This window comes from Eschrichtius robustus, chromosome 4, assembly GCF_028021215.1.
Source record: "Eschrichtius robustus isolate mEscRob2 chromosome 4, mEscRob2.pri, whole genome shotgun sequence".
In the NCBI taxonomy this organism is placed as follows: domain Eukaryota; kingdom Metazoa; phylum Chordata; class Mammalia; order Artiodactyla; family Eschrichtiidae; genus Eschrichtius; species Eschrichtius robustus.
The window spans coordinates 149,465,277-149,492,682 of NC_090827.1; the positions used below are offsets into that span (position 1 = coordinate 149,465,277).

General features: G+C 58.8%; 1 protein-coding gene across 2 annotated transcripts in view; it reads right to left on the reverse strand.

Moving 5' to 3' along the window:
• Nucleotides 1-14,798: 14,798 nt before the first annotated feature.
• ACOX3 (acyl-CoA oxidase 3, pristanoyl) overlaps nucleotides 14,799-27,406 on the reverse strand; it is a 45,786-nt gene continuing 33,178 nt past the window's right edge. For both annotated transcript variants that reach the window (XM_068543498.1, XM_068543497.1), the window contains 4 exons: nucleotides 22,079-22,253; nucleotides 20,861-20,928; nucleotides 18,462-18,548; nucleotides 14,799-15,402 (listed from right to left, as the gene is read on the reverse strand). In XM_068543498.1, coding sequence (XP_068399599.1) covers nucleotides 15,283-15,402; nucleotides 18,462-18,548; nucleotides 20,861-20,928; nucleotides 22,079-22,253 — 450 coding nt within the window. In that variant the 3' untranslated portion in view covers nucleotides 14,799-15,282. The remainder of the gene's footprint in view (nucleotides 15,403-18,461; nucleotides 18,549-20,860; nucleotides 20,929-22,078; nucleotides 22,254-27,406) is intronic.

The following is a 27,406-nucleotide window of genomic DNA, read 5'->3' on the forward strand; positions in this document are numbered from 1 at the left end:
AGGCAGACAGGAGGAGGGGACACAGTCTGCCTCCCTCGGAGGGTCGCCTGCAGCATCGGGGGCCTCATGTGCTCCCCACTCCACCCCGAGTTGGGAGAGATGCACACCGTCAGCTACCTGAAGGGCCGTGGGGACCCGGGAGGCGGCTGATGTAGAGGTGGCTGGGCCAGGTGGGCGCTCCCGCGGGTGCATGGGAGGAGGATGCAGGTGCCCTGGTGCAGGGGATGATGGTGCTGGACGCTCCCCCTGCCAACGGCCACGGCGTGCCGGGCACTCCACGCAGCGTCCGCGGCCAGTTCTACAGCACACAGACCCACAGGAGTAAGATTCGTGACAATAAGGTTCACCCCCCCACCCTCACATCACAGTGCCCACTGGCTCCACACTAGATGGAACATAAAGCCAAGATTTACTCCTGAGATTAATCTGGGGCGTGAAGTCAGCTCCCCCGGACATATGTAAAACCAAGACTTGCTTTTGTCTGTTTGAAAGATGCAGGCGTGAGGGCCAAATGAGAGCATTCACAATTATTTTTTTAAATTACTTTAATTTTTGAATAAGTTAATAGAAGAGAAAAAGGTCACACGTGAAGTATTAGGGATCAGGATGGCTTTGGACTTGACAATGGTTATACCAGCAACTAGAAGATGATAGAGAAATTCCTGCAAAATTGGCCTCTGACCACCCTTTTCTATAGGGAAATGATTTCCAAATTAGAATTTTATACCCACTGCGATAGACTGAATGTTTGTGTCCCCCACCCCCAAATTCACAGGTTGAAATCCTAACCCCCAATGCGATGGTGTCGGGAGGTGGGGTCTCTGTGAGGTGACTGGGCCACGAGGGTGGAGCCCTCATGAGTGGGATTAGTGGTCTTATAAAAGAGACCCCAGAGAGCTCACACACCCCTTCCTCCACATGAGGTCACAGCAAAAAGATGGCATCTACGAACTGGGAAGCTGGTGTCACCGGACACTGAGTCTGCTGGTGCTTTGATCTTGCACTTCCAGGCTCCGAAACTGTGAGAGATAAGTGCCTGTTGTTTCTACGCCGCCCAGTCAACGGCATTCTGCTGTAGCAGCACGGACGCCCTGGGACAGCCAGCCAAGCTATCAATCAAGTGTAGGATGGCATGGACCTTTCCAGACAGTTGAACTCTCCCCTGCACTCTTGTTGGAAAGCCAGCAGACTACAAGCTCCCAAGACAAGGGAGTAAACCCAGACCAAGGAAGATGCAGAACACTCAATGTGTCTGAGGTCTCAAGATTTAGACAAGAGGCAGAGGGTCTGAAGCTGGATTAACAATAAGCACATGAAGAAAAAAAAAAAAAAACAGATAAAACAACATAGCGATTGATAACTGTAGGGGAAAAAGGTAAGGCAGGAAAAGTAATGATAGTATATTACCTGGCTCTGCCGTAGGCTCCATTTACATGATCGTGTAAATGTAACTGAAACCACGCTCTCTGCATCGCTGGGCTGGTGCTGGGAAGGAGGTGGTAGGGGTAGGGGCAGTGGATGAGGGGAAATTTATGCCTCTTCTCCATAAGGGAAGTCAGTAGATCCTAATTCAGCTGAAAAAACAAGAAGGAGCAATACAAGAATGTTATTTAGGAATACAGACAGAAATACCAAAAGAATTACTTTTTTAGAAAAGAGGAAGTGGCTGCCTCTGGGGAAGAATAACTGGGGTGGGTGGGGTGGGGGGTAGGGGACTGCTGTTTTTTTATAAGAAGCCCTGGGAATGACTTAACTCCTTAGATTATATGCACATACAACTGTGATTTTAAAAGACTTTAAAAAAAGGTTTTCCTGTGAGCTGTGGATAAGCGAGAGCTCAGACTGCAGCTCAAGGGAAGTAGGCCCAGGGAGGCGGATGGAGACCCTGACTTGCCTGAGAGGCACGGGGGAGGGAAGACAAGTGAGAGCCAAGGGCCCTGGGTTCCCTGGTGGAGACAGGGATCTGATCTCAGAGACCACCAGGCAGTGTGGCGGGTACCCGCTCCGTGGGGCATGTCCACCTCCCGTTGCAGGTCCGGAGGAAGACCCTCGGCAGCAGGGCCCCGAGATGCTCGGGGAAGTCACAGCGGACAGGCCGTGAGGGGTGGGACCCAGGTCTTCCCCACCTGGTCTTGCCTCCCCTTAGATCCTATCTGGAGACCCTTAGGGGTGGGGACACAGGCTTGGGTGACACTGGTGCCCCGTACTGAGCTGACTTGGCCGCCCTCAGGCCATTCCGGGGACTCTGTCCTCCCGTTTCCAGATGCAAAACCAACACTGGATTTTTGCCATTTGAAGGACGCGGAAGTGAGGGCCGAGATTCCTTTGTGTTCTGAGAAAAATACAACATCTGGCCCCTCTGCCCCCAGCGTGGGAACAAACAACCCTCAAAATGTGTGGGCGTGCGTGCGTGTATGTGTGCAGAATCACACTCCTAGGCCCCATCTGTCCTTTGGGCTTCAGGATAGTTTCCTCCACGTTGCTGACAAATTCTGCAGTTCTGACAACAGCTGTGAATACTCCGCTTAGTCTCTGTGAGCCCCATGGCCACACAAAGGGTTCAGTCTGCTGGCCCCTAAACCTGCCCCCAGCAGTGTGCCGGGCAGTGACATGGGGGGTGAGGGGCCAGCTCGGGGGCCTCGATATGCTGGGCCCGTGTCCTTGCTGCTTAGAGTGTGACCGCAGTTGGGCAGCTGGGTGTCACTCGAGAGCTTGTTGGACAGGGGGCTCGCCAGTGGCACCCCCAGATCTACCCACTCGGGACTCGCGTTCAAGCAGATACCTGGGAGGTTAAAGTTCAGGGCTACCTGGTTTATAGGACTTAATGCTCACTCCAATCATGCAAGGTTGGGGTGTCACCTGCGGGTGAGAAAAGTGAGGTTCAGTGAAGCTGGGTGACTGACCCCCCTCACCCAGCCATGAGTAAACGCACTGGCCTTGACCCCAGGGCCGGGCCAGCTGGGCTCAGAAGGGCTGCCGGCTGGTCTGGACATGACCTCTGGTGACATACAAGGGACACCAACTGTCTGGGGCTGTTTCCTCAGCTGGAAGGTGGGGAGGATTGGATCTTAGGGCACCTGCATTTCACACACCGTTATGAACCCCACTCCGCTGTGGGCCAGGCAGGCCCGGCCAGAGCCTCCGAGGGGCCAGACACAGTCACGGGGCAGACAGGCGGTGGGCGGGCAAGGACCCAGGCAGCCAGATGCACGCACCAGGTGCCTATCTGCATCCTGACTCTGCTCCCGGCGGGCTGTGTGACACTAGGCAAGCGACCTGCCCTCTCTGTGCTTCAGGTTCCTCCTCTGTGAATGGAGAGTAACTGGAGATGAAATACTTTACTACCTGTAGGGTGCTTCCAACGGAGCCTGGCTTGACAAGCACTCTATAGACTTGTTTCTTAAACAGATATTAAAATAAAAAGCGCTAGGCCAAGTTCAGCTCAGGGGCAAGAAGGAGTGGGGGGTGAGGGGGTGGTACGTAACAGCCAGAAGGGAGGTGGGATCAGGGGAGGCTTCTGGGAGGAGGAGACCCCCAGGCTGAGATCACCTGGGACAGAAGGAGCAGGGGTGAGGGTCCAGTGGAGACAAAGGAGACCAGGGGCCCCTCGGGGATGGGATGCACCCCCGGGAGCTGGCTGGTCCCAGTGGGGTGGGAACAGGCTCCCGGGCAGGTGAGGAGAGATGAGGGAAGGCGGGCCTGCTGGACCCAGTGCCCACCTGGTGGGTGAGATACCAGGTCCTCAAAGTCAGAAACGATGCCCGACCCCTAAGTGAGATGTTTCCAAAGAGCTTCCTTTGTCTTGTAGAAAGAGCTGAATGAAGGACGTTGCCAGGAGTGAACGCTGGGCTTGGGTTTGGACTGCTGACGGCTGCAGCCCAGGGCGCAGCTCACGGGAAGGATCCCAGGCCACTGTGGGCACAGGACCACACTCCATTACGGGCACCCTCTCTTTGGGCACCCCTCCCAGCCTCTCTTCCTTCCCAGGTGGGGCAGGTGTGGACCGGGAGATGCCCAGGTGAAGGGTCCCGAGGTCCAGGGACACAAGCTCCGGACTGGGCAGGGGCAGGGAGGTCATGCAGGAGCAAGCTGGGCCGCGGTGGTGGAGCTGGGGGACCAGAGTGACCCCTGGGAGCTCCAGGAAACGGTGCCCAGGGATGGGGCAGATGACCAGCCTTCAGAGGAACGGCACCAAGCACGGACGTGTAGGTGAAAGGCTTCCCGCGCAGGGGATGCGCCCAGACCTGTCCAGCGGCACGTGTGTCTCCTGAACTGTCAGGAAGCAGACTCAGGACTTGTCACCTGTCCCAAGTCACAAGGTAACAAACGGCTGGGCTCAGGTCCATCCGAATCTGCCTCCTGGCCACCTTCAAAATCAATCTATCCCTTTAGGGTCTACCTCCTGGAGACTGTCATCTGACCGGCTGTCACCCCTCTGTCTACCACCATCTCAAGCAGCTGACCAGCAAGTCCCAAAGGCCTTACCACCCGCAGACCTAGAACTTTCCCACCACCTCGCTCGGAGCCACCATCAGCTGGTGCCTGGCTGCCTGTCTCTGCCTGTCTCCCTGCTTCCGCCCTTGCTGCCCGCGGCCTAGCCCTGCCCCGCCTTTACTTTCCCCAGAGCACATGGCGTGCTCTGTTTACTGTTTACGCTTTAATCTAATTCTCCCCATGGGGATGTCAGCGCCATGGGAGCAGTGCTCTCTGCTTTCTCCCTTTGTGCCCCCATCCTACAACAGCATCAGAGAGGGCGCAGGCGCAGGCAGGGAGGCCAGCTGGGGGGCTGCAGTTCTGATGGAGAGAGTAGGGGTGCTGACCCAGGGGCCCAGGAGGGCTCCCTGGAGGAGGTGTGACTCAGTCGAGTGGGCTTGGCTGTGCACGCTCAGTGACTTACATCAGCAGAGGCTCAGGAAGGACGCCTCACCTCCCTGCTAATCAGGACGCAGCTTTGAAGGAGCATCTGCAGAGGCCCGGCCCTGGCCACTCAGCTTTGTGCCTCAGGAGTCAGCAGGTACCCAATGCGGTAGGACTCCGTCCCGCAAATATTAAATGGACTCTGTCATTTATATGAGAGGCTAGAAGAACCTGGAGGGGAACCACAAAGCCGACTTCCGCGAGAGAGCACGTCTTCCGTGCGAGAGCATGTTTCCGCGCGAGAGCACGTTTCCACGAGAGAGCACGCCTTCCGCGAGAGAGCTCGTCTTCCGCGCGAGAGCACGTTTCCGTGAGGGAGCACGCCTTCCACGCGAGAGCACGTTTCCGCGCGAGAGCACGTTTCCGCGAGAGAGCACGCCTTCCGCGAGAGTACGTTTCCACGAGAGAGCACGGCTTCCGCAAGAGAGCCGTCTCTGGAACGCAGGCAGGCCACCTGGGGCACAGAGACGGGGAGGCAGAGTGAGGGTCGGTCTGGGAAGGGGAGCTGCTGGGAGAACAACGAAGGGAATGGTGTTGGAGGCAGAGGGAACAGCCTGTACAAAGGCTCTGAGCAGGAGGCCCCAGCTGCCTCTCTGTCCTCCCAGGGACCTGGCGGGATTGTGGGAGGACAGCGCTGGGCCCGCCATACCGCAGTTGCAGCTCTAGGGGTGGGTGCAGGGCCCTGTCAGGTGGACTTTCTCCAGCACAGCTGTTGGCTTTGCTCACGTGTCCGCCAGCAGCCTGGCAAACGTGCTGCTGAAACCCCACTTGGTTGTTCTGGTTTGGGTTTGTGTTTTTCTTTTTAAGGAAAAACAGCTGCAAGGCCAGGAGAGAATGGCCGTTTTGGAGAAACTTCCGATGCCACGGGCCCGGCTTATACACTCAGGGCCAGGCCCCAGAGCCACCCCCTCCCGCAGGCCTGGGCACCGGGCTCCCCCGTCCAGCAGGATGCCAGCCCTGCTCCCTCAGGCCTCGGGCTCAGGCCGGCACGACATCGATCTCCCTTCAGCTTTCTCAGACGAGGGCCTCCCTCCGGGCGGAGCCCAGATCAGCTGCTCAGCGTGCTCTCTGAAGCCCAGCTCGCCAGGCCGGGCGGAGCCCAGATCAGCTGCTCAGCGTGCTCTCTGAAGCCCAGCTCGCCAGGCCGGGCTGAGCCCAGGGCCCGTGCGCAGCTGCCCCAGCCGGGGCGCCACCCTGAGCACCTGCCAGGCCTGGGGCCGCCCTCCATGCCCCCAGAGCCCCAGACGGCGCCGTCCTCCCCGCCGTGACCCTGCACAGCAGCAGGCGGTCACCACCTGCTAGACGTCTCATGGGAGCCCGGCCCACTATCTCCTCAAACCCTCACAGGAGCCCTGCCATGTAGGCGGGCCGCCCCATCTTACAGGTGTGGAAAATGAGGCACCAGCAGTTTGTGTCGCTCGCTTGATCCCGGGAGTGGGGGTCGGGACCCCTGATGTCAACACACAGGTTATCTCTCCTCTGGGTATCTGGGTCCAGCCTAGAAAAGGGACGAGAAGCGGCGGGATTTGGGAAGAGGCACGGCCCCGGAAGTCCGAGCCTGGGATTGCAGGCTGGGCTCTGACGTCACTGCCGCCCGGAGAGGCTGGGGATGGAGTCCCCACCTCCCTCACCCTCCACCTCTGCCGTCCCACGACCAGTGCGGGGGAAAAAGGGTCCCCACGTGCCTCTGAGGTGAAGCAGAGAGGGAGGGGCTATGGTGGCCCTGGGGGCGGAGGCAGGGGAAGGTCTCAGAGAGGGTCCAAGCCGAGGCTGGCCAAGGGCTTGGTGAGTGGCCTGAGGTGACTGGTGCTGGGCTGCAGGGGCAAGAAGGGGAGCAGGTGGGGGGTGGGGGGCGTGGAGGCTGCCATGAAGGGCCCTGAATGCCGTCCAAGGAGCTCCCCCCTGGCCCCCAGGGGCGGGGAGCACGGGGAGGCCTCTCCATCGGGCCCAGGTGATGGGCGCTGGCTCAGAGAGGTGCATGGGCGGGCACGGAGAAGAGGGGCTTCTGAGGGAGGGGGCACCCCGGGGCCTTGTCAGGACCAGGTCGCTAGGGGCCAGCGGTGACCCCAGGGTGTCTGGCTGGGGCTCCCACAGCTGTGCCCTTCCCTGGGGCAGGACCTGGGGAGCAGAGGCGTAAGCCGACCATAGCCATCGAGGTGGGTGAGATGGGACCCCGGGGCTCCCGGCCTGCCCAGCGCTCTCCACGTCCACCCTGCCTCCCTCTAGTCCTGGCCCACCTACTAAATTTAAATGTCCTGCAGTAGCAGTGCCTGCACTGGGGGGTAAGCTGACAGCCGCATCCCCAAGCCTCACTGTTGACTTGACAAATTGGGGTTTAACAAGTGTGAAAAGCAAACTTATATGAGCCGGTAAACATCAAAAATGTGCATGGACCTCGACCCAGAAGTCCCACTCTGGGAGGGCACCGTATAATCCCAAATACACAGGGGAGGACACGCACATGACCTTGTCCACCCCTCGCTGGGCCATTTGTCATAGCGGGAATCAGAAAACGGCCTTCACATCCAACCACCGGGAAATGGCTACAGCAGCCGTGGCCCTGCTCACTCGATGGAATATCATGCAGCCACTTGAAAAGATGGGTGTGAGCGCTGTACGGTGCCACGGAGAATACTTAGAATCGAATATTAACAGAGGAAACAAGAAAAACCACGTGAGCCCAGGAGTGTAATGACGTCCAGAAAACCCACTGCAGGTGAAGGTGCGGGGTAGAGCTCCCCACGATGAAGGATTTGCTGTTTGGAGGCGTGTGGCTCAGGCTGTGGGTGATTCTCTTCCTTGAGCTGAGAATTTTATATGATGTGTTTATGTTGTTTTTCTGATTTTAAAAAGAACCCTTAACAGAAGAGAGATGATGTCAGCTCAAAGGCTTAGGGTGGAGCTTTGAGTTCACACTCGCTCCTTTGGTAGACGGGGAAGCTGGGGTGCAGAGGGGAGGGGAGGTCCGCCCAGGCCGGGGGTGCTGCCGCAGCACCAGGGCCCCCCTCTCGCCCCCCGCCCTCCGCTGGGCCAGGAGCTCTGGGGGCCTCCAGGGGGCCCGACCCGGAGGCAGGGATGGGGTGGGGGAGATGAGCGCTCCCGGGGACCCACTCTCCTCCACCCGGAACCACATGCTTCCCCGACGCTGACAGGCAGGCAGGTGGGCTAGGCAGAGGGGCTTCCCAGAGTCTATCCCTCTCTTAAAACGTCCCCCAGAAACCCCACCCCCAAACTTCTGATTACACCTCACCGCCCAGACCCACCAGGCACGGTGTGCTGGTTTCCTGGGGCCCCCGTAACACAGGACCAGACTGAAGTTTATTTCCTCACAGTCCTGGAGGCTGGAAGTCCGAGATCAAGGTGTGGGCAGGGTTGTTCCTTCTGAGGCCTCTCTCCCTGGCTTGCAGACGGCCACCTTCTCCCTGTGTCCGCACAGGCTCGTCCCTCTGTCCCTGTCTGTGTCCTGATCTCTTCTTACAAGGACACCAGTCATACTGGACTCAGGCCCACCCTCAGGACCTCATTTTCCCTTAATTGCCTCTTTAAAGGCCCTAACTCCAAATGCAGTCACTCTGAGGTATTGGGGCTGGGGCTTCAACATATGGATTTGGGGGCAGAATTCAGCCCGAAACACACCGCCATCCCCAGCTGCAAGGGAGGCTGGGAAAGTAGGCCTGTCAAGCCCAGCCGCAGAGAGGAGACAACAGCTGTAAATCACGCACACGTGGGACTGCGAACCAGCCCTGAGTCTGGTGAAAGGCACACGAGAATCAAGAAGGGGGCCGCGGCCCCGCGTGTCTGTGTGACCCTCGTGCCCAAGGCTTACTGTTGATCCATTTAGGCTAAGATTTCTGTTACGATGCCGTGGTTTCAGCTGGACCATATTCGTGGGCTCTGCCGCGGTGGGAAGTTTGCACAAAGGTAGCAAGTCGTGAAATTCCATCGGCTTCCTTCACAGCCAGAGCTTCTGAAACTCCGCTGCTGTTGACGGAGCCCGTAGCTTGTGCCCGGCACGGCGGAGCGCTGGGAGCACAGAGGAGGGTCCCCGAGAGTGGCTTTCGCGAAGGTCCAGGGTAAGCGGGAGCTGTCCTGAGGCAGCGGGAAGGGTGTTCCAGGCAGGGGGAGCAGCCCGTGCAAACAGTCTGCGGAGGGGCTGGAAGGGGCGTTGGCTTGAGGGCAGGGGGAGCCCTGGGGAGATGGGAATCGGGCTAGGTGGGGGGGGGGCGGGGCGAGGTCTGGACAGAGGTGCCGTGGGGAGTGGAGGCGTGAGGCTGGGACAGAGGGACACTGGGCAAGAACCATGAGCGGCTGCAGTGAGAAGGGAGGCAGTGGGGGTTCGCCCGGACATCTGGCGTGAGTGGACGCACGGTCATCGTGGCTTAGTTAAATTTTTAAAAATTGCTTTAAGAGGCCCCATGGTGCTAGCCCTGCAGGGCAGTGGCGCTCCCTGCAGGTCCCCGTCCTGCTGCGTGGGGTCCTCTGTCTGCCTCTGCAGGCTCCCGGGGTGGAGGCACACCTGCCCACTCACCACCGTCCTCCATCCTTCTGGTGCTAGGAGGGAGGGAGACCCAGGCTGCCCGGCCCTGCCCACCCCGTCCTGACGCTGGCTTTGGGCTGAGCACCCGGCAGGTCTGCCCAGGCTGCTGAGTAGGGGACCCGAGGCAGCAGGCCTTGTCACGTGACCTGGGGTGAGTCTCGTGACCTTGCTGAGCATACCTACTGAAATCTGGGGGAGTGGGGGGTTCAAGCGGTCACTTAGCTCGGGGGTCTGGCACAGCCTCGGCGTGCCAGGTGGCAGACCGACTGCTGCAGTTCAGCTCTGGACCGGAGCTCGGTGGCACCTGAGTGGTTAATGTACTGCCTGGCAGGAGGCTGGGAATTCGCCAAAGGAGTTGTCAAAGAGTTTACCTGGGGCCTCTCTTCCCAAGACGCTCGCCCTGGGGGCCTGGGCAGTCTTAGAAGCTCCCCCCTGCAGGCGCCCTGCCCAGCTCCCAGGGTTGGACCTGACCCACGGTCGGGCCGATTAGCTGGACAGCCGTGACCTCACAGGGCGGCTCCGCACAGTGCCCAGGGCTCGGTGATAAGGGACGGACAGGGTCCCGCATCTGGGATGGATCAGCCACCCTGAACAGGCCGCGGGCCCCGGGTCAGGCCGTGCAGAGACCGCCGGGGCTTGGAGAGCGGATGCCGCAGTGCAGGAGTGCGCGGCACAGCCGAGGGGAGCCGGGCACGGAGGAGTAGCCTCCCCTGGCCGCCCTGGGTCAAGGGCTGTGTGTGGCTCTGCTAGATTTGGAAGTGCCAGGCGACCGTGCCGGTGGCAGATATGCTGCATCTCCTCCACGCCCACTGCTTGGGTGCACACTCTGCGTCCCAGACTTTGTCCCCACAGCACCCAAGAGCCAGTCAGCGGAGATGCGGAGCTGCAGCAAAGAGCGCTACAGCGGCCAGCCCCCTGCTGGGCAGTTCCAAGCACGGTGACCACGGAGCACCTCCACTTCCTCACCTGCTCAGAGGCCAGCACACAGCAAACGCTTAGTGGGTGTTTGTTAAATAAATGCTTGGTAGTGCAAGGGGCGGGGCTGGGTGGGTGTTGGGGAGGGGCTGGATGGAGGTGGGGGTGGGGCTAGGGGAGGTGGGGGAGGGGCTGGGTGGATGATGGGGAGGGCCTGGGTGGAGGTGGAGGTGGGGGCTGGCAGGTGAGGTGCCTATGGCTGTTGGCTGCCCCAGTCCCGCTCATGCCTCTCGGAGCCCATCACCCTGGAGTTTTCAAGGTTGCTTCAGGGAAGCGTGGGACCTGGTCTAAGGCTGAGATTTGTTGAAACCACTGTGGTCCTGGAGCAGAGCAAGGAAAGGAAACCTCTTCCTGGTGACCGGACTGCGGGGGTGCTTCTCCAGCCTGGCTGTAGGAAGACGTCGTGCAAACACAGACCAGACACCGTCTGAGGCCAGCAGCTGGGCAGGATGCCCGCACCTTCTTCCCTCCCGTCCCCACAAAGGGCTCTTGTGTCCCCCTGGCTGGGCCGGTGTCACCGCTTTCTGAGCGGTGTTGTCTCTGCTGCCTCTGGCGCCTGCGGGCCAGCCAGGCAGGGGTGGGGCAGGCACCGTCAGCAGAGCTGTCACCGTCATCGTGGCTGCAGACGGAGAGGTGAGGGTCCTGCAGAGGCGCCACCAGGCCCCCAGGCCTCCCGCCTCCCCGAGGGCATCCCTGGGAGCAGGGCTTCTTCCTGGAAATGCGCACACTCTCTGGGAGGATGTTTGCCTGGCCCCAGACCTGGGCTCCTCACGTGCGGCTCTCCCGACCTCAGGCTGCGAGCACGCCCTGGGGACCGGCCGGATGCCCGTGGTTCCTCGCCATCCTGGGGAGGATCAATCATCCCGAACCCCTCTGCTTTCCACTCCTAACATGGTCACTAGCGTGACTCTGAACACCCGCCCACCCAGCGCTCCAGACAGAACCAGCACACTGGTCCTGAGGCCCCTGCTATGGACGAAGGAACCTTCTGGAAGGACGATTTCACCGCAGACCACCTGGACAGAACGCAAGGCAGCCGGTTTCCTCTTCCACACTCTTCTTAGCACACGACGGTTCTGCCGCCACCTTTGGACTCACAAAGTTAGCCCTGGAGGGGCTGCAGCCCCCAGCCCGGGAGCCCCTCCCCGAGGGACGGTGGAAGCACTTGGGACTGCAGGCTGGTCACTTGAGCTCTCGAGCAGCAGTGTCCTCACCTGGAAAATGGGGACGATCCCTACCTCTGGCATCAGATGTACACGGCCTGCAGTTTCTCCCCAGTGGCAGGCCAGTGCGCTCTGGAGCCGGGGAACCTGAGTCTGCATCCCGGCCCCTGACTGTGGGCTGCCTGACCCGAGAGCCCACTTCCTCGCTGTGGCCACCACCCCCGGGGCTGGTGGAAGAGAAGGGCAGGCAGGGGAACACCGGCTGTGAGGTGCCACCTGGACACGGGTCCCCAGGCCAGCCCTGCACACGTCTCCTCCTGGCTTCCCTTTCAATGTCCCACGCCAGCCAGCGCCCACATGCCCACGATTTCCCCGGAAACACACACGTAGTCCCTGTCCCCTTAGCCTTTTCCCTCTGGGCGCTGGAAACACAGGTTGAAATCTGCCCACTCTGGGTGCAGAGTGCCCGCTGTCGGAGGAGCCCTGGACCAGCCACCAGGCCACCCGCTGCAGCAGGTGGAATCTTCTGGCCCCTGGCTGGGCTCGCAGAGATCATACGGGAATGGGTCCTGTGCATTTCCTTGCTTGGGCTTCCGAGCCACAGAAACTGATTTCCTCGCAGCCCGGGAGGCTGGAAGTCCAAGATCAAGGCGTGGGCAGGGCAGATTTCTTCTGAGGCCTCTCTCCCTGGCTTGTGGACGGCCGTCTTCTCCCTGGGTCCTCACGTGGTTACCCCTCTGTGTGTGTCTTGTGTGCTGATCCCTGCTTCTCATTAGGACACCAGTCTTACTGGATCAGGACCCACGTGTATGACCTCATGTTACCTTAATCGCCTCTTTAAAGGCCCGTCTTCAAGTACAGTCACATTCTGAGGTGCTGGGGGTAGGACTTTGGCATATGGATGTGGGGGGACACAGTTCAGCCATAACATCTTGTGTGGTCGTTACTGTGGGGAAGAAGGACATCAAATCCAAGGTGCCGTAGCACTGTGGTCACAAGGGAAACCCCCGGACTCCAAGTCCTCCCTGCTGAGCTCCCCTAATTCAGAAGATGCCAAGGATGCTCCTTCCCTGGGCTTGCTCTTCCCACCTGGACCTCCCTTCTGCTTTTCCCTTCCTGTAAGTTCTCGTGGAAGGTCAGCATCCGCTCGCTGAATGACCAAGCCCGAGCATGACCACTGCTGCTTCCCTGGCCAAGTCGAGTTCGTGTTCACAAAGCCTTTATCCAGCATTCTGTCATTTGATACATGATTTTCTACATAGGAGTAGAAATACGCTCGTTAAAAAAACGCTTGGTTACTGAGACAGGCAAGTGAGTAGCTCTGGAAGTAGCATTTGTTCATTTAATAGGGCTGGAGGGGAGCAGTGGCTTTGGCTTTTTTTTCCTTGTGATGATTTTTAAAGAATTTCAACTGCAATGATATTGCAAGATGAAAAATGGATTTTTCGCTGGCTGGTGGGCTCCGTCTGGTCACACTGTACTCCAGCATTATTTCCATGGCGGTTCACACATCCTGCCTGCTGTAGACGGGATGCCATTGGTCTCCAGTGTGAAGGACGTGTCCACCCCTCTGCTCACCTCTCCCTCCACGGAGCACCTCATTGGTGGGCGCCCTGTGAGGGGCAGAGCTAGGAGACCATCCCTGGTCCCAGGGATCCAGAGGGGAGGCAGCCCCACCCAGGGTAGAGACCCCTGGCTACTGCCTTGGAATGGGGCTGACCAGGAGCTGCAGCCAGTACTGGAGCTGGAAAGGTGGGCGGGGGTCAGCATGGGCTCAAAGCAACAGCACAAGCCCAGGGTGGAGACAGGAAGGCCCGAATCTCACACAAGAAGGCGAGCAGCCCCACTTGATGGAGTGATTGGGACCACAGCTGTACCTGCCATCACTGGGCACTGGGGCCAAAATGGTCCTTCCTTCAGCAGCATCTAAATCCACCCAAATCATTCTTGTACTCATTCATTCGTTCGTTCACTCATTCATACGTGAGTTTTTTCATGCAACTCATTCACTCATTCGTTCATCCATCCACCCACTCATCCACCCATCCACCCATCCACGCCTCCCTCCAGCACTTGCCAAGTACTTCCCCTGTGTGTGGCCTCGAGCTGGGAACTGGAAACAGGTGATTCAGACCTGGTCCCTGACCTCAAAGAGCTTCCAGACCAATGGGAAGACTGACTACAAGCCAGTCAGTGCTGTGCTGTCCAGGGAATTGGGCTACTCGTGTGGTAATGGCAGCATGTCACATAATTCCTTCTGGCACACGAGTGACAGCTCAGCAGGGCAAGGGACAGGCTCCCCCTGGCTCAGATACCAGGTGGGAAGGGAGTCCGCTGCCAACACCACATCCGTGTCCACACAGAGGCCGTTGGTCGGTCAGGGAAGGGGGACACGCCAAGGAAGGACGGAGGGAGCCGGGGTTGGGACGCCCCATGGTCAGCCCCGAGACAGAGCAGATCGTCCGTGGGGCCCCTGGCCCTCGACAGCCAGGTGTTGAGGGCGCTCACAGACAAAGACCACGTGACCAGGACTCCCCCGGAGGGCAGGCTTCTGTGCAGCCCAGTATTTGCAGAGAAGGGCCAGCCTGGAGCCACCTGAAGCTCCTCCTGTGGCCCCACTGGTCCCTGGTCCTCAGACAAGACCCTCCGCCCAGGCAAGAGGGCTGGAGGCCGAGGGCAGAGCCGGTCCCGGGCACATGCAGGAGGTGAGGGGGCCGCACCTGGTCAGCCTCCATCCTCCATCTCAGCCTCTTCGTACGGCCACAGGACGGCCCCTCCCCTGCCCCAGAGGCCAGGGGGAACGGAGACGGGGTGTCAAGTGAGAACCCACCCACCAGCCATCGTCCTGACCTGGGACACTCGAGTGACAGGTGGAGACGCCCATCAACCTCTTCCATCTGTCTCCCCCCACCACCCCATCAGGGCGCTCAGGACCGCGGAGCAAACGCCCCCCCAGCGGAGCCAGGCAGCAATGGTTGTTCCATTGCCTGTAGGAACAAACCGATTCATGTAACAAAGTGACAAAGTACACAACTGGGAGGTCAGAACTTAAGGGTGACCAGACGTTCAAATCATTATGCATTTTTTTTTCCTTTGGAAACATTTCTTTGATGGAAGCTTCCAGTTCCACACAACAAAGTAATAAAACTGATTTTCTTTTCCTTCAAAATCTTCAACTATGTCATTCGGGTGGTCCATGGTGCAAATTAGTAAGGTTATAATTTAATTACATGAGAAAGTCAAACCAGAGTGAACAAAGAATCAGACTGGCATCGTATAGGGCTTACTGAAGCAGAGCCTTGTAAGAAATCTCAGATGAAGGCAGAATATTGCCCAACGCGAATTACCAGCGGCCAGTTTCATAATTAGCATATGAAAATAGAACGTACAAAGCTCTAATTATCAAAAAGTGCTCAGTCCATCAGGAAGAAATGATCTTACAGGTTTTCTTTTCACCCAGCAAATCAGGATGGACCCAAATCAGCCCTGCCCTTCAGGCTTTACCCATCCTGCTGGGACTCAGGGTGGGGGGCAGGCCGGGATGAGCGAGTCCCACCTTGGGCTCGACAGGACGAGCAGCCGGGCAAGGGCAGAGCTGTGGGTTCGGAGAGCGGCAGCCATCTCTGGGGGCTCCGGAACTTGAACTCGAGGTCCATGTCTTCACGGCTTCATCATAGTTAGCCAGCGCGACTACAGCTTTGATTTCAAACTTCCTATGACGGGCTTGTTGGCAGAGAATTCCGACCACCACGATGCCCTCTCTAGCACCTTGCTCTCCTGAAGCACAGCGCTCCAGAGGTTTTTATAGAGCTGCAAAAAATACATACAGAACACACACGTATGTAATAAGAAAGATTTTGAGCGTGCCAGTGCAACTGTGAAAACCCAGGAAGTTCTCTCCTGTCACTTCATGGAAACATTTTAAGATGATTTAAATTTAATTTACGTAAACCAGTCTTTGTCAGTAGAGAACAATTGTGAAAATGCAACTATAAAGGACCATAATGTACACTTAATGATGAAGACATTCTGCTTGCCCTTTGCTTTGGAAATTCTCGTGGAAGGTGGGTTCTGCAAGTCGACGTTTCTCTCGCACCCACGTGGCTGCTGGCTGGCCGGCGGCGGTGCAGCCAAGCAGCAGGATGACGGCTTGTCTCCTGGGCCACAGGGCCTGGGCACGCACTGTCCCCTCTCTGCCTGCCCCGTCAGACTGCGCCGACTGGGCCAGCTGGCCGTCGCCTCAGGGCCCCCCAGGCGGAACTGCTCTCAGTTGTTATCTTAGAGGAAGGTCCCGAGCGTGGCAGGCAGCCGCCTGACACCTCCCTGCTCCCAGCACGGCCAGCGTCCAGGCTGAGGTCCGTGGAGACAGGGAAGGGGCCGGTTTTGTATCTGGCTGATGTTGACAAATGTTACTTTTAAGAAGCCACCCTCCCCTGCACCTGCTAAACACACTCAGCAATTCCGCCCAGGTTCTGCTATTCTTGGCTCCCAGGGAGACACAGAGACAGGCTTTGTCTCCACAGGTCATCAATCCGAGGCGACACTGCACGGCCTGGAGCGTTATGCTTCACTTACTGATGATCTCAATCTCCTACAGCTGTGCTTGTTCATCTAAAATGAATTTCTGGGACTTGCCTTGTGGCGCAGTGGTTAGGAATCGGCCTGCCAATGCAAGCGACACGGGTTCAAGCCCTGGTCTGGGAAGATCCCACATGCCGCGGAGCGACTAAGCCCGTGAGCCACAACTAGTGAGCCTGCGCTCTAGAGTCCGTGTGCCGCAACTACTGAAGCCTGCATGTCAAAACTACTGAGCCCATGCTCTAGAGCCTGCAAGCCACAACTACTGAGCCCACGCGCCACAACTACTGAGCCTGCGCTCTACAGCCCGTGCGCAACAGCTTCTGAAGCCCGCGCACCTAGGGCCCGTGCTATGCAAGAAGAGAAGCCACCGCAATGAGAAGCCTGCTCACCGCAACGAAGAGTAGCCCCCGCTCGCCGCAACTAGAGAAAGCCCGCGTGCAGCAACGGAGACCCAACACAGCCAAAAATAAATGAATAAATAAATTTATAAAAAGTAATGCCTGACATTAAAAATAAAACAAAATGAATTTCTTACCCAGGAGCACCTAGTTCAAACCTCAGCCCTTACACCAGGAGGAACACGCGCTGTGTAAGGCACCCTGTTGGGTGAAGCCTCGGGCTGGCTCTGGTGTCAGCGTGGAACCCGGGGCCCCCGTCTCGGGACAGGACAGGACGGGATGGGACGGCCCTCCCCTACTCCTCCGCCGCCCGCCCGTGAGTCAGGGCCGCCGGGCGCCGCCTGTTCGGGGCTAATGCTCCCGTGTGTGCTGCCTGCTGCTGGGAGCCCCATGTCGCAGAGGCCGGCCCCTCTCCTGTGGCCTTGTGAGCACGTCCTCCTCGTGCTCCCGCTGGGGCCCTGGCCAAAAGCGAGGTTCACCCTCTCCTGCCTTCCCTCCAGACGGTCCATCTCGGCCCCAATCCTGGCTCCGCTACAACCCGCCCGGCCCCTCCAGAGGCTGGGTTTCTCCCTGGCGAAGTGGATGTGGTAACACACACGGTGAACGGGGATGCCCCGCCCAGCTGCGCAGCCAGCGGACAGCAGGCCCTCCACAGATGCACGGTCCTCGCCGTCCTGAGTTCGATGGGGGACTCATCCGAACTGCCCACCCCAGTGCCTGGTACTCCTGTCCCAATCCCAGGTGTGGCTTGGGCTGGTCAGAGGTCCAGGCGCCGGCGCCCCCAGACTGATTGCAGTGTCCCCTGGGGACAGACGGAGGGTTCCTAGCACCCTACGTTCAGTCTCCCGGGTCAGCAGAGGTCTCGGCAGAGAGAACACGACAGCCTTGGAACCTCAGCACGTGACCTCAACACTTTGAAATGCCACGTCTCCACGGAAACACAGGGACAACCACCCACAGGTAGTGGGCGGCATCGAGCAGACCCGTGGGTGTCGTCCAGCACAGGCATCTCCATGTGGTGGAGGAGAGGTCAGGTAGGGATACCTGTGGGCACCGTGAGGGTCCCACAGCAGGACAAAGTGGGGGCACTCTTGGGGCTGGCACTTCAGCTGGAGGCCGGAGAAGACCTCTCTGAAGAGGCGGCATTCCGCTTAGAATGAACAGAAGTGCTCCGGCAACAGGAACACAGGTGCAAAGGCTCTGGGGTGGGAATGAGCCCAGTACGACGGAGAAACGGGAGGACAGTGAGACTTCAGTCCAGAGGGTGGGAGGGGCGCGGTGTGAAATGACCTTGGAGAACCGGGCAGAGGTCAGGCCGCGTGGGCTGGGGACACAGGAAGGGATTTGGGTGCCATTTCAGGTGTGGGGCGTGTGCAGGTGCAGGGCTCCATCACAGCAGCTGTCTGACAAGGTCTGCTTTCTAAGCCATCATTGCGGAGCGTGGGGAGGAGGGGGAAGAGAGGAGCTTGGGAGCCACGTGCGGGCTGCGAGGGAAGCACAGGGAGAAGGGTGAGGGGTTACGAGCTAGTGCCGTGAGACGGTCAGAAGACCCGGGAGTGGAGAGGCTCCCAGGAGAGCGTGAAGAGAGCGAGACAGCTGCAGGGCCCCGAGCTTCGCACAGGCTCGGGCTGACCTCGGCATCACGGCCCAAGGGGGCGGCAGTGCCATCCCCTTTCTCGGAGGAGGGCAGGCTGGGGGACGGCTAACCCGCCCACGACCACCCCCACTTCTCCCAGCCACTCCCTCCCTGCTGCCCACGTGTGACCAGAGACTCCCGAGCCACGCCATCATCTCAGGCTCTGCAACGACCGCCATCAGGCCCCAGAGAGCCCCCGGCTTGGGGTCCCGAGTGCAGTGCCCCCAAGCGCCACGGGAGCGGGCTGCCCTTACCTCGCCGTCAGCTCTGCCAATCGGTGAGTCCAGGATGAAGTCAGGAGGGGCGATCACATCCACCAGGGCAACAGAATCATCTTTCAGCTGTGGGAAAACAAAGTCCGTACACTTGGCAACTCCCGGCGTCTCCATGGCGACCACCGAGCAACAGAGCCTACAACCCACTAGCAACGGCAACTCCAGCAGGCAGGCGCACGCGGCTCGATTACTAAAGCATTATCTTTTCATTGGCCTGGATTTTAGGTTCCCTGAGTGTGTGTCTGAATATTTTCACCATGTTGCTAGCCACTCAAGACTTCCAGTGTTTTATTTTTTTTCAGCAAGGTACGGACCGCTCGTAAAACTGACGATTCTGTAGCTCGTTAATTGGCAACTGTCTTCAGAGGTTTGTCTCTGAACCCTGACTCATCTGGGCAATTACTGTTCCAACAGAGGAAAATATGTCCGGAAAAAAATGTAAGAGAAAAAGCATTTATGAGCACCTGGAAAAGCCATCATTCCAACGCTCTTCGGTTCCCAGTAGTTTTATCACCCTCCCGCCCCATTATACCAATTATTCTTCAATATGACAAGTGGAATTTATATGAGAAGACTCCCAAGAATTTCCTTGAAATGCAAAAAATAATTTTCTTAAAATAGCTATGAAATGCCGTGGCTGAACTGAAGAGAACGCTGGAACGGAGGCGACTTCAACAATGTATTGCAGCAACTGTTGAGCAAAGAGTCCACAAGAACAGAGGAAATGCAGCCCGCTTCGTGGTTCACACGCTGCTCCACGGCCCCCGCACACCCTCGGCACCACGGTGGGTGAGGGGAGACGACCCTGCCCTACTGCAGGGGGAGACGTCAGCAGAGCAGGGTCCTGGTCTCGACCGGGGTCGGCCAACGTTTAATGTAAGGGGCCCACAGGAAAAGAGCCCGGCTTTGTGGGCCGCAGGGTCTCCGTCTCACCCTCACCGCTGCTGCGACGGTGTGGACAGACCCACAGACGATGCACAAGGGAATGGCTGGACCAGGGAAGGAGCTGGCGCCCTCCGCCCGGCCGACCCCGGCCTCCCCGAGTCAGGACGAGCCTGGATCTGCCAGGCGGCTCGGGCTGCATTATGGCCCAGGACCGCCAGCCACCAGCTCCGTGGTGTAAGTGTCACGTTTGAGAGCAAGGAGAACGACGGCTGTATTTTTTATAATGGCAACTCACCACCTGTGGAACACACGAAGGAAAACCCCCTCCTGTTTAAGCAAACGTGGCCTGTGTACACAGCACGATCGCAGAGACACCCTTACCCAGAGCCCGCGTGGGGAGAGACGGGCGCTTAGGAAACACACCCGGGGAGAGCCTTCATGCCAACCACAGAGCCATCACCTGGAACTACATCAGCTTGAAAGCCCTGACAGGGGAGAAACGGAGCGGCCTGTCGCCCGTCGTGTGAGACACTGGGCAAAATGCTGGGGACTTTGGTTCGTGTCTTACCATCGAAAGTAGAGAAATGCCTCTAATTGCACCGCCCAATACGGCAGCCACGACACACGTGACTGTTTCGTTAAAATGAAAGAAAACTGGACTTCCCTGGTGGTGCAGTGGTTAAGAATCCGCCTGCCAATGCAGGGATCACGGGTCCGATCCCTGGTCCAGGAAGATCCCACATGCCACGGAGCAACTAAGCCCGTGCACCACAACTACCGAGCCTGCGCTCTAGAGCCCACGAGCCACAGCTGCTGACCCCGTGTGCCGCAACTCCTGAAGCCCGCATGCCTAGAGCCCGTGTTCCGCAACGAAGAGTAGCCCCTGCTCGCCGCAACTAGAGAAAGCCTGCACGCGGCAACGAAGACCCAACGCAGCCAAAGATAAATAAATAAAATATAAATAAATATGTTTAAAAAAAAATTAAAGAAAACTAAATATCCTTGGTCACACCGGCCGCCATTCTACCACCAACAGCCCCAGGTGGCCAGTGGTGATGGTATGGGACAGCGCCGCCCCAGAACACGTCCACCCCCGCAGAAAGCTCCAATGGACAGAGTGCCGCCAGAACGTGATGTGGGGCTGAGGCCATCTGACTCTTCTGGGCGACAAAGGTAGAAGGATGCAATAAAAAAGGAATATACCATGAAACGAACTAAAATTGGAGGCTAACTTGAAATGCTGGAGAGAATTATCGATTTTGCTGTAAAAAATATTATTAGAGCCAGCTGAACGTGTACAGATTCTATGACAGTCCCTGAAAGTGACGCTTCCTGAAATTTCTGACATAAGCACGTTCTCTGTAAGTTTCCTGGCTGTGCTAACGGTTGCACGCACGCAAACGAGTGGGAAGCTAAGGTCAGTGAACGTTAACATACAGGTGATGGCATGTAATGTGGAAATCGTATAAGGATATAAGGGGATTTCAACTCACCTGGGCACACAGGGCCAGGATGGCGTTCTCTACCATTTTACCTGCTTGTTCACCAGAAAAGTAGCCACCTGTAAGCAGAGCGCTGGTTACTCTGGGGTCTGCTACCCTAACTCCCAAATTACCCACAAATTGCAAACATGCTGAAACAGCTTTCCAAAATAGCCCATTCTGTGTGAAAATGCCTCGCTACTGCTGCCCGAGCCCCACTGCGACCCCTTCACAGAACGGCACCGGCCAGGGCTGGGTTCCTGTGTCCCCCTTCCCGCCAGCTCACTGAGCCTGTGCTGGGGGTCAGAGCCGGGAGCTGGGGAGCTGGAAGCCCAGGAAGGGCGGCCTCGGGGGGCTGGGGGGAGACCTGCGGGGCAGGGCGGGCGGCAGGCAGAGCGCAGCATGGGCGGTGGGCAGGAGGCTGGGCTGGGGGCCGACAGGGGCTGCAGGCACACAGCTGCACCTGCGGGCACGTGGGCGTCTGCAGCCACCAGGGGCTGGGCACGAGACCCAGCTCCTCCGCCTCACCTCCTACACTGCGGCGGGCTGTGCCGTGCCGTCCAACAGGCCTAAAGAGGTGGCCCCGATTTTGCCGCGGGACTCGGGACTGGTTTTTGTCTGACTTTTGCCACAGAGAACGGCGCCCGCTCACTCAGAGTGGGTGGGGTCCTCGCGCCACACCCCGCTGCTCCCTCCACCCGGGAGCCCTCGGGCACCACCTCCCAGGGGCAACACCAGCCCCAAGAGGGAAAACATGGGTTCTTGGCAAGGGGGAGGGGGAAAATCTACTCCTCACACAGCCCAGATGTACGCACAGAACATGAACAGATACACAGAATAGCTGTAGTGTTAACACGTCATGGGGGTGGTTCGGATAAAACGTCTAAAAGGGCTCCTTGGGGGATAATAGTGAAAACGAAGGTTGAGAAACTCAGGTTTACCCCCTTCCCACCAATCTTCCAGGAATCAGGCCATTCATCACCACCTCCAGGAAGCCCTCCCGGATCCCCGGTCTGGGCATTCCTGGGGGTGCTGCCCCAGCAGCCCGGGCTCAGCCCTGTGGGCGCCACCCTGCTGCTGTGCTTGTCTTCTTGTGGCCGCTGGGCTCCTCTGCTCCTCACTCAACATGTGACGAGTGCTCCGTAAATGGCACGGAAGGAGCACCACACGGGGAAAGCAGAGTCTCCTGGGTAAAGCGGAGGGCGCCCAGCTCCTGGGCAGGGGGCTCACCTCGGTAGAGCAGGGCCGTGTGCTGGTTCAGGGACCACAGGGCGTAGAGAGCACTGAGCCGCCCGAGCACAGCCCGCAGCGAGGGTGGCACGTGGGGCTGGTGCACGTGCTCGTGGAACCTCCGCACGACCGTGAGCTCCAGGAATGCCAGGGCCAAGGGGCGGCAGCAGTACACCTTCAACAGAACACAGCGCACCGCGTTAGGGAACACACACCAAGGTCTGCGTGCCCGCAGCACTAGTGCAGCAGGGGACAGACGGGGCTGGGCAGTGCCTCTGGGGAAGCACCATGGAAAGGCCTGCAGGAACACAAGCCCAGCTGCAGCGGCTCTGGACCTCAGGCCCGGCGACCCCTCTCAGCTCAGTCCCATCTGGGACGCCGGCTGACCCCACAGCCAACACACAGGCACGGCGGGCTTGTCCAGTGCGGCCTGGCACTGCGGAGCAGTGGCGTCTCCAGGAGGTGGGCTCCCTGAGAGCACAAGGTCAATTCTCTTGTACCCGGGGCCACAGACAAGGCTACGCCGGGGAATCACCTGAAAGTGACGTCAGCTCGTCCAAGGGTGTGGCCGCGCCCCTGCCTCGCAAGTTTCTAAAGATCAGCCTTTCTCTCCCACTCTCCTATCACGTCCAGGAATAAGGGAACCGCTGAACAGGGGCCAAGATGTGCAGCCGTTCCCAGCCGAGTTTTACTTGCGTGTGAGTTCTGATGCCGGCTTTGTTTGTGGAAGCAGGAAGTCACCACGGATCTGGTGACCAATATCCAAAACATCTGCTGCTAATCATCAGCTTTGCTTGTCAGCTTTTCTTTCCCCATCTCTAATTTATCAGTTTACTGTTTTTTTATTAGAACAATTATAGATGCGTTCCTGATTTGTTATAATGATCATGTGTTGCTTGTGTAATTAAAAAAATAATCCAGCAAGGAGGTGACCGGGGATGGGGCAGGGTGAAGACCTTTATTCAGTGCCTGCCTACTTTGCCCCCGAACATCAGCCAGAATCAACAGAGCGCGGTCCAGAGTGCGGTCCGGGGTGGTGGGGGGAAGGGGGCGCAGTCACCAAGGGGCAGGAGCTATGATTTCAAGGCCTGCTCTCGACTTTCAGAGCAAACACTGGGTCGTCCCTTGGTCACTTCCGAGGCCGAGGCTCTCCCAGGGCCTGCCCGAGACTAGGCGCCCTCAGGAGAGAATTCAAGGGGAGGAAGCTTCCCCGGCCTCATGCCAGTCTGCCTGGTCCGACCCCAAGACCCCGCTGGGCTTCTGAAGCCGCGAGGGCACACATCCTGCGTCCCCGTGTCCTGCCTGGAGGGCCAGCCTGGGGCCTTCAGAGCGGCTTTGTCCCCTTCCCTCTCGCACACGCCGTGGTGTGTGCGCCCTTGGCTTTGGAGGGTGAGCGTTGGGGGAGGCCGGGTGAGGAGACCTCACAGGAGGGAAGCTGACCAAGCTGACGGCAGAGGTGGGCAGGGAGTACCCGACCCTCGCCCCAGGCCAGGCACTAAGCTAATAAGAGCCAGCAGTTTATCACCTTGATCCTCCCTGGACCCCATGGATGAAACAAGGTCACGCAATGGGTAAGAGGTGGAGACACAGTTGAACCCAGGCAGGCTGGCCCCAATGTCCACCCCTTCACTGTGTCGCTAGAGCATGTCATTACAGTAACCACCAGCACCCCTAAATGTGCTCACGCGCTGTGGGCCCCGCTCTGCGTGGGGACCCTTGCGAATCCCAGAGGCCGGGCTCAGAACTGAATCCAAACTCTCCATGCTCTCCACTTTACTCTCTCCTTTTCAACCACGTGGACTTTCTAGTATTAAATCACATTGCGTTCATCTTATTTTCCCGTGCAAGCAGCGCACGTCCATTTCAGCTATGGCATCAGCTGGTGCAGGCCTGGAAAGGCAGCGCCACCTCTGACCTCGCCACCCGAAAGACGCATCCTGAGCCCCGCTGAGCTTTGAGTCACTGAGGCAGAAGTGATTCAGGGTCGAGGGGACCAGCTTCCAAATCCACCCGGCTTTTCCAAATGTGCACGTGTGGACAAGTGGTTTCCGCCCCAAGCCCAAGCTTCTTGGTCTGAGAAGAGGGAGCGTCAGGGTGCAGCCTCCGAGCGCTGCCGGCAGGAGCATCGGACAGCATCTCACGTGTCCAGCAGCTGCTCGGGGTCCTAGAAGCTGCTCTGTGATGGTGGCTGGCTGCTACTCTACTCTGTCTCAATCCCAGGACTCGGACACGCACGAAGCTGCTACGTGTGCTTCTGGAAACGTTCAGATGAGGCCATCAGCTAGCTGCCTGGGGGACATGGGCTTTGGGGGTCCGCCCCACCGTGACCTCCGTGCCCAGGACGCCCGATGCAGCAGCGGGCTCAGGAGCCCACGTCTACTCCCCACCCCGCGGACTGGGCGCCAGGGGCTGGCTGGCTGGCTCTCCGGGCCGCTCGCCAGGCCACCTGACCTGCTGCCTGAGAACCTGAATGAATAGCCGTGGAGAACACAGTGCACGGGCAGTATGTGCTGGGCCTGGGTGGTCACGTGGATGCAGGGTGACGGCCACGCCAGGCCATGGGCAGGCAGGAAGTGTCTGAAGGGAGACATGGCAGAGCCGAGATTCCACGAGCCACAGAGAATGGACCTGCTTCCGCTTCCCATCAGCTCCCCGCTCCACACAGGAGGCTCCGCTGACTCAGGGGTCCTTGACTGGGGCCGGTTTGCCCCCTGGGGCATCTGGCACCATCAGGAGACAGTTTGGGTTGTCACGGCTCGGGGGTGCTGTTGGCATCTTAGTGGGTACAGGCCTGGGGTGCTGCTGGGCACCCCACAATGCACGGACAGGTCCCCCAAAATCACACCGCCCGAACATGCATAGGGGTGAGGGCCTCACTCCAGCTCCCGTGCCCTCAACTTCCCTCCCAAATCCTTACACACGGTGCCCGTCCTTGACTTCTCCCGGACAGCCTGTCCTTGCCGCCAGCAGATCTGACCACACTATTAACAGACGTGGGCCAGTGCCCACAAAGGGTCCTGTATGGTGTCCACTCTGGGGCCGTGGTGGGGACAGAAACACTCAGGGGTGGTCCTACCCCCCGTGGCACAAGCCGCTCCATACTCAGTGTTTCTGCCGCTCTGTCATCATGAAAAGCTCCAGAGAGAGACCAGCAGTCTGACGTGTGAGGCCAGGAAGGTCCGTTCCCCTCTCCCTGCACGGGTCCCAGTGCCAGGCTCCTCCCTCTCATGAATCCCCGCCCCCAGTAAACCTACAGCCCCAGGGAAAAGATTCGGATCCAGGTATCAGTTTCTGGTGTGCTCTGATTTCTGAGTATATTTGCATTTTAACAAGTAATAAATATTTTAGGCAGAAAACAAACTCTGAACTATCTAAGTGTGGACATCAGCCTTGCAGTGTGGGGAAAGAGCTGGGCTCAGGGGTCAGCTGGCTTGGGTTCAATGCTTGGGGGTTCTTACAAGCAGCAGCAGATAAGGAAAAGTTTATCAACTCCCCCCCCCCCCGCCGCCCCCCGCTGAGTCAAAGCGTGAACACGCTTTATATTTTCACAAAAGCAGCCAGTTACCTCCCCCAAAGGGCACAGAAGTTCACACCCTCGGCTGACGGCGCATGGAGTGGCCCTTGTCCGTCAGACACTGTCCTCTGACCCGCGCATCCCTGGCCCTGGTTCACGGTCAGCGACTGCTGTGGCTGCCGCCTCGGGCCAGTGGCTGGTTTCCGGGCCAGGCTGACCCTCAGTCTGTAGGGACTCTTTCCTACCGTCGGTTACGTACGTTCCATGCTTCCCCAGACTGGAATCTGTGTCCTGACTTCGCTTGTAGTACCTTTTGCTGTTTAGAAAGGGTGAACGTGTGTGTAGTCAGAGCTGACGGTTCTCTCTTCTTTCACAGCCTCTGAGTTTCCTGTCATGCTTGAGCAGCTCGGCCCGCCGAGGGCACGTAAACACTCGCTGAAGTTTCCCGCTCAGGCTCTGCTGCTGCTCCGATCACCGTACGGGCGGGGACCACATCCCCACAGGACCCTGAACGTCCAGCCCAGGGCTCTGAGGCGCTCTCAGCTGGCAGGATGACCCAGCGCTGACTCCCAGTGCTCCGTGATCCAGACCAGGTCTGGAGAATGCAGCCCCCCTCTCGGGTCACCTTCCCCTCCAGGCTCCGCGGCCACCTTCCAGCCCACATCACGGCCGCTCCGTCTGGCCGCACCTCGGCTCTGAGGCTCTCCCCAGGGACACCCGTCTTGGCTGGACCCAGGCTGGGTACGCCGGCCCCTCCTGTTCTCTGCCACGAGGCTCACTGAAGTGCCCTTACCAAGTTCTCAGTCGAAGGTCTAAATGTGAACTCCTTCTCAAACGACCAAGCCACACACTCGGGTTCTGTCTTCTGTGTGTGCAGGTGCCGGGCACAGGCCGGCGGGCACGGCGGTGTCGCAGAACGGCTCAGACGAGACCTGTGGTGACCTTCTGGGCAGCTCTGCGGGATGCGGATGTGGTGGGAATGGGCGACCTCTGTGTCCTCCAACTCTTCGGGGTCTTGGGCTACAATGCAGAGAAAGGAGGAGCTCCGCAGCCGTCCGTGTCCGAGTGACCGAGTGTGCCACGGCCCCAGCCCACGTGGAAGGATCGTGTTCACACCTCCTCTCTCGGGTTCCTGGACTGAACTAGGGTTTCACCGACCTTGACGTCTGCTGAATTCATTTAAGACACAGGTTTGATCTTGGTTTATTCGCCCTCGGTCGGAGCCTTTCCAGTCAAGACCCATCCTTGTGAGCCCCTCTCCCTCCCTGGGGCAGGCATGCCCAGCCGGTCCCTGGATGCCTGCTCTGCTCTGGCTGCACCTGCTCAAGGGCTGAAGCTGTCCCTCGCAGCACAGGGGGCGGGGCCCTCGGAGGTGATGGGCAGACGTGGCCCCGGGCTCTCGGGGGAGGCTCCATCGCCCAGTGTCCAAGGAGAAGGGGTGACACCAGTTTTAGAAGCTTCCTGGGCTACGTTTTTCCCAAACGACACCCGCCACTGTAGATGCACGGGGCCCACGGACCACAGCAGGACCAGATCCTGCGTAAAGAGGTGTTTAGAGCGGCTGTTTTCGTGCTGGGGATTCCAGACACGAGAGGCAGCCCTGTCCCAGAGTGAGAACCAGAGCTGCCCTTGGGCCAATCTCACCAAGCCTCCTTGGAGAGAAGCACAATGACTAAGGAAGCAAATGCAGACGGAGCGCGGGTGGGACCTCACAGGAGTCACCGAGCCGTCACTCTGCTGGTCGGGAGGGACCCTGGCGGCTGATGGGCTCCACTGTGTACCTCAGGCTCCCACAGCCCCGGGTCCCCCCTCCA